Source organism: Vigna unguiculata, chromosome 4 (assembly GCF_037176805.1).
Source record: "Vigna unguiculata cultivar grain cowpea cultivar isolate G323 ecotype 2 chromosome 4, ASM3717680v1, whole genome shotgun sequence".
Lineage (NCBI taxonomy): Eukaryota > Viridiplantae > Streptophyta > Magnoliopsida > Fabales > Fabaceae > Vigna > Vigna unguiculata.
Window position 1 is genome coordinate 17,658,623 of NC_140795.1, and position 5,345 is coordinate 17,663,967.

A 5,345-nucleotide genomic window follows, 5' to 3' on the forward strand; every position below is an offset into this window, starting at 1 on the left:
CAAAAAATTTTTGGACTGATTTTTAGTCAAACTTCAGAGGACCAAAACTTTTGCTCTACCGGTTATCAAACTCAGATTCTCTAGAAAATGCCATTTTCTATATTTTAGCAATGTTTTTTGTGATTTTTCTTCATTTTTTTCACTTTTGAAAAAAATTTAAAAATACTTGCACTTTGAATTTTGAGCTGATTTTTTTTGTGGTACTGTTTGAGCACTCAAAGGACAATCCTATCAATTTTCAAGTCATTTGGAGTTCGTTTGAGTATACTTGTAGTTATACCCTATGTTATGCAAATACCACTAGAATTAATGTATTTTGGTGCATGACTAGGGGAAACCCAAGTGAATTAAGACTCATTGACCCTGATATTGATAAGACATTCCACAGAGGACGTAGGCATCTTAGAAATCCATCTTCGCATGTTGATTATACTGTGACTTTTCCCAATTCCTCTGATTCTCTTCATACTTCTGACACTTCTCATTTTGTGCATTCTTTGCATTCTGAGCATATTGTTTATTCTGATCATTTTGATTTTCATACTGATAATATGGCTCAACCTCCTCCACCTCATGAGAGGACCATGAGTGAGCTCACTGCATCAAATCTCTAAACATCTCCTTCTACAATATTTTTATGAAGGCCTACACCACATGGACAAAAACATGATTGATGCTGCAAGTGGTGGCACTCTTGGTGACATGACCCAACTGCAGCTAAACAACTAATCGAGAGTATGGCTTCAAATTCTCAACAATTTGGCACAAGGAGTGATGCCATAGTTGTTAGAGGAGTTCATGATGTAGGGGTAGCCGAATACACCAAGAAGTTGGAGAGTAAGATTGATGCTCTTACCACACTGGTTAACCAACTTGCTTCTAATCAAAGAGCTCCAACTGCAAGAGTTTATGGCTTAGACGTATGTAGCTAATATTTTCAACAACAATGGACCCCAACACCAGCAACAAAACCATGATTTGTCAACAAACATATACAATCCAGGATGGAGGAATCACCGTAATCTGTGATGGGGAAACCAGGGCAACCAGCAGCAGCAAACTCAACAAAGGGTTACGCCTACACAAATTACTCACATTCCACTTGTACCCATACCAGCTCCTGTTGCACCTGCACCTTCCTCTTCTACTTCATTGGAAGAGTTGGTCCAAATGATGACACTACAAAATATGCAATACCAGTAAGAGACCAGAGCTTCAATTTAGAGTTAGACAAATCAAATGGGGTAGATGGCCACTCAGCTAAACCAAGCACAGGCTCAGAATTCTGACAAGCTCCCATGACAAACGGTGGAGAATCCGAGAAATGTGAGTGCCATCACATTGAAGTCTGGGAAGAACATTGAAGTTCCCACTCTTGAGCCTACACCTCAAAAGGAAGTTGACCCTACTACTACACTTCAGAGAAATCATGATGCTCATGCAGCCGATCCTTCCACATCTGGTGTGACTCTTACGCCTTCCACCTCTACTGTTGCACCTTTCATACTTCTTCCTTTCCATCCAAGATCCATTCCAAGCAAAAAGATGGAAGAGGTCGACAGGGAGATCTTAGAGACATTCAAGAAGGTGGACGTGAAGATACCTCTTTTGGATGCCATCAAACAAATCCCCATATATGCAAAGTTCTTGAAGGAGCTATGCACGCACAAGAGGAGGCTAAAGGGGAACGAGAAGATCAGCATGGGGAGAAATGTTTCAGCATTGATAGGTAAATTTGTTCCTCAGATTCCTGAGAAGTGCAAGGACCCAAGTACATTTTGCATACCTTGCATCATAGGTAACAATAAATTTGAAAATGCAATGCTTGATCTTGATGCTTCAATAAATGTAATGCCTCTGTCTATTTTTAAATCTCTTTATCTTGGACCCCTGCAACCTACGGGTGTGGTGATTCACTTGGCAAATAGAAGTGTTGCCCACCCCGCATGTTTAGTTGATGATGTTTTGGTTCGTGTTGGTGAATTGATTTTCCTTGCTGATTTTTACATTCTTGATATGGAAGAGGGATTTTCACATGGTTCTGCAACAATCATTTTAGGCTGAACATTTTTGAAAACTGCACGAACCAAGATTGATGTCCATGCAAGTACTTTGTCCATGGAGTTTGATGATATTGTGGCGCGTTTTAATATTCTAGATGCCATGAAACATCCTTCTGAGCATCATTCTGTTTTTCACGTTGATATTATTGATGATGCTGTTGATGAACATATTTCTGATTTCCACCCTTTGCATCGCATGAAATATGCATCTGTGTCTGAATTGTATGAATTTGCATACATTGGTGTTGACTGTGATTCATATTCTGATTCTGATTTTGATTTCGATGTTGATTTTGACTCACTAGGTGTTGTACCATATGACTTTGATGTTATACAATCAGATTGCACTAACCATGTTGTAGGAAGTATATATGCATCTGATTGTTATGTTAAGCTACAGGCTGTGGAACCCATTTCTCCCTCCCATCTGGTTCCTGATATTCAGCTAGCATCCAACATTCCAAAGTTGAAACCCCTACCAGACAACCTCAAGTATGTCTACTTGGAGGAGGAGGACAAACTGTCTGTCATCATTTCCACCTCCCTCACTACTGAACAAGAGCAAAGGTTGTTGCATGTTCTTAAAAAGCACAAGAAGGCAATTTGATGGACATTGGCTGACATTCCTGGTATTAGCCCATCAACATACACGCATAGGATATTATTGGAAGATGGAGCAACGCTAGTGAGATAGCCACAAAGGCGACTCAACCCTGCCATCTCAGATGTTGTCAAGAAGGAGGTGACCAAGCTTTTACAAGCTGGGATCATCTACCACATTTCAGATAGGCAGTGGGTTAGCCCCATCCATGTTGTTCCCAAAAAGACATGTCTCACTATAGTCAAGAATGAAAAAGAAGAGCTGATTCCAACAAGGGTGCAAAACAGTTGGAGGGTTTGCATCGACTACAAAAGGCTAAATCAAGAAACCAGGAAAGATCATTTCCCCCTACCTTTTATTGATCAGATGCTTGAGCGCTTGGCAGGTAAGTCCCACTATTGCTTTCTTAATGGTTTTTCTAGTTACGTTCAAATTCATATTGCACCTGAGGACCAAGAGAAAACCACATTCACCTGTCCCTTTGGCACTTCTGCCTATAGAAGGATGTCGTTCGGCCTACAATGCCCCTGACACATTCCAGCGGTGCATGCTTAGCATTTTCAGTGATTTTCTTGAAAAATGCATAGAGGTGTTTATGGACGATTTTACTGTGTATGTATCCTCCTTCGATGCATGTTTAGATAGTTTGGACAAAGTTTTGAATAGGTGAATCCAATCTAACCTTGTTCTCAATTTTGAAAAATGTCATTTCATGGTAGAACAAGGCATAGTATTGGGGCACATAATTTCGAGTAAGGGTATTGAAGTTGACCCTACCAAGATTTCAATTATTTCACAATTGACTTACCGCTCTTCTGTGCGAGAGGTTCATTCTTTTCTTGGCCATGCAGGGTTTTACAGGCGCTTCATCCAGAACTTCAATAAGAAGGCCCTTCCACTATCCAACTTGCTGTAAAAGGATGTTGACTTCATCTTTGATGAAGGATGCGAAGAGGCTTTTGATTGCCTCAAGAAGGCCCTGACCACCACTCTGATCATTCAAGTGCCCGATTGGACAACCTTGTTCAAGTTGATGTGCGATGCATCCAATTATGCATTGGGGGTTGTTCAGGCTCAAAGGATTGACAAACAGTAGAGGGTAATCTACTACGCCTCCAGGACATTGGATGTTGCCCAAACAAACTACACTACAACAAAGAAGGAGCTTCTTGTAGTTGTTTTTGCGCTTGAAAAGTTTAGATCTTATCTACTTGGTTCTCCTGTTGTTGTGTTTACTGACCATGCAGCTTTTAAGTACTTTTTGAAGAAGGCATAATCCAAGTCTCAATTGATAAGATGGATGCTTTGGCTCTAAGAATTTGATTTGGAGATCCGTGATAAGAGCAAAGCACAAAACTTTGTTGTAGACCACCTGAGCAGGATTAAGAGGTCTACTGAAGATGCGTCACCGATCTGGGATGACTTTCCCAATGAAAGTTTGTTGACACTCTATGCTTCTTTTCCCTCACCTTGGTTTGCTAATATTGTGAATTATCTTACTGCTTCTGTTTTTCCTCCCCTAGCATCCATAGCTTAATGTGATAAATTCAAGAGCGATGCTAGGTGTTATATTTTGGATGACCCCTATTTGTGGAAAATGTGCAATGATCAGGTTACCAGGAGATGCATTTCGGACCATGAGATTGACTCGATCCTCAAATTTTGCCATTCATCTGCACCTGGTGGTCATCTTGGCACACAAAGGACAACTCGCAAGGTGCTAGATTGTGGATTTTATTGGCCCACCATCTTCAAGGATGCCTGGAGGATTTGTAGCACGTGTGAGCAGTGCCAACGAGCAGGAGGAGCCATTTCTTGGAGACAACAGATGCCTCAACAACCCATGTTATTTTGTGAGGTCTTCGATGTCTGGGGTATAGATTTCATGGGTCCTTTTCTTGTCTCTTTTGGTTTCACTTAGATTTTGCTTGTTGTTAATTATGTTTCAAAATGGGTGGAAGCTAAAGCCACCAGGACTAACGATGCTTGTGTTGTTATAGACTTTGTCAAGTCTCACAAATTTTGCAGGTTTGGAATTCCTAGAGCTATCGTTAGTGACCAGCGCACCCATTTTTGCAATAGATCCATGGGGGCTTTGCTTCGAAGTATGGGGTTGTGCACAAGATTTCTACACCATATCATCCCCAGACTAACAGGCAAGCTGAGATCTCAAATAGAGAAAACAAGAGAATCTTGGAGAAGATTGTGCATCCCAACAAGAAGGATTGGAGCAAAAGACTCGAGGACGCTCTTTGGGCTCACAGGACTGCTTACAAGGCACTTATAGGGATGTCTCCTTATCGGGTTGTCTTTGGTAAGTCATGCCACCTTCTAGTGGAGATAGAGCATCAAGCCTACTGGGTTGTCAAGTCATGCAACTTCTCACTTGATCAAGTTGGGGAGGAAAGGAAGTTGCAATTGAACGAGTTAGATGAGATCCGTCTATAGGCATATCAAAACTCTATGTTCTACAAAGAGAAGACCAAGAGATTCCATGATAGCTCCATAGCTAGAAAGGAGTTTGTTGTCGGTCAGCAAGTGTTATTGTATAATTGCAGACTTGGACTCATAAGTCTATCTGTTGTTGTTTCCTTTTTGTTAATTTGTGTTATGTTTTTTTTTTCTGTTTGGGACACTCACTTCACTTTTGGAGGATGAATTGTTGGTTATTCTGTGGACTG

General features: G+C 40.9%; 1 protein-coding gene across 1 annotated transcript; it reads left to right on the forward strand.

Moving 5' to 3' along the window:
* Nucleotides 1-1,028: 1,028 nt before the first annotated feature.
* LOC114180549 (uncharacterized) lies at nucleotides 1,029-5,112 on the forward strand. The gene is made up of 7 exons (XM_085671907.1): nucleotides 1,029-1,244; nucleotides 1,348-1,771; nucleotides 2,159-2,555; nucleotides 4,045-4,171; nucleotides 4,277-4,538; nucleotides 4,693-4,769; nucleotides 4,813-5,112. Exons 1-7 carry the CDS (start codon nucleotides 1,029-1,031, stop codon nucleotides 5,110-5,112), a joined length of 1,803 nt encoding a protein of 600 aa, XP_085528033.1.
* Nucleotides 5,113-5,345: the final 233 nt, after the last annotated feature.

Bases quoted from the DNA above. Each gene is read 5' to 3' on its own strand.
- LOC114180549 (XM_085671907.1), top strand. From the start codon at position 1,029: ATGGGGAAACCAGGGCAACCAGCAGCAGCAAACTCAACAAAGGGTTAC. The intron at 4,172-4,276 runs GTTTTTCCTCCC...TGCAATGATCAG, and splicing joins TGAATTATCTTACTGCTTCT to GTTACCAGGAGATGCATTTC. The intron at 4,770-4,812 runs GTATGGGGTTGT...TATCATCCCCAG, and splicing joins CATGGGGGCTTTGCTTCGAA to ACTAACAGGCAAGCTGAGAT.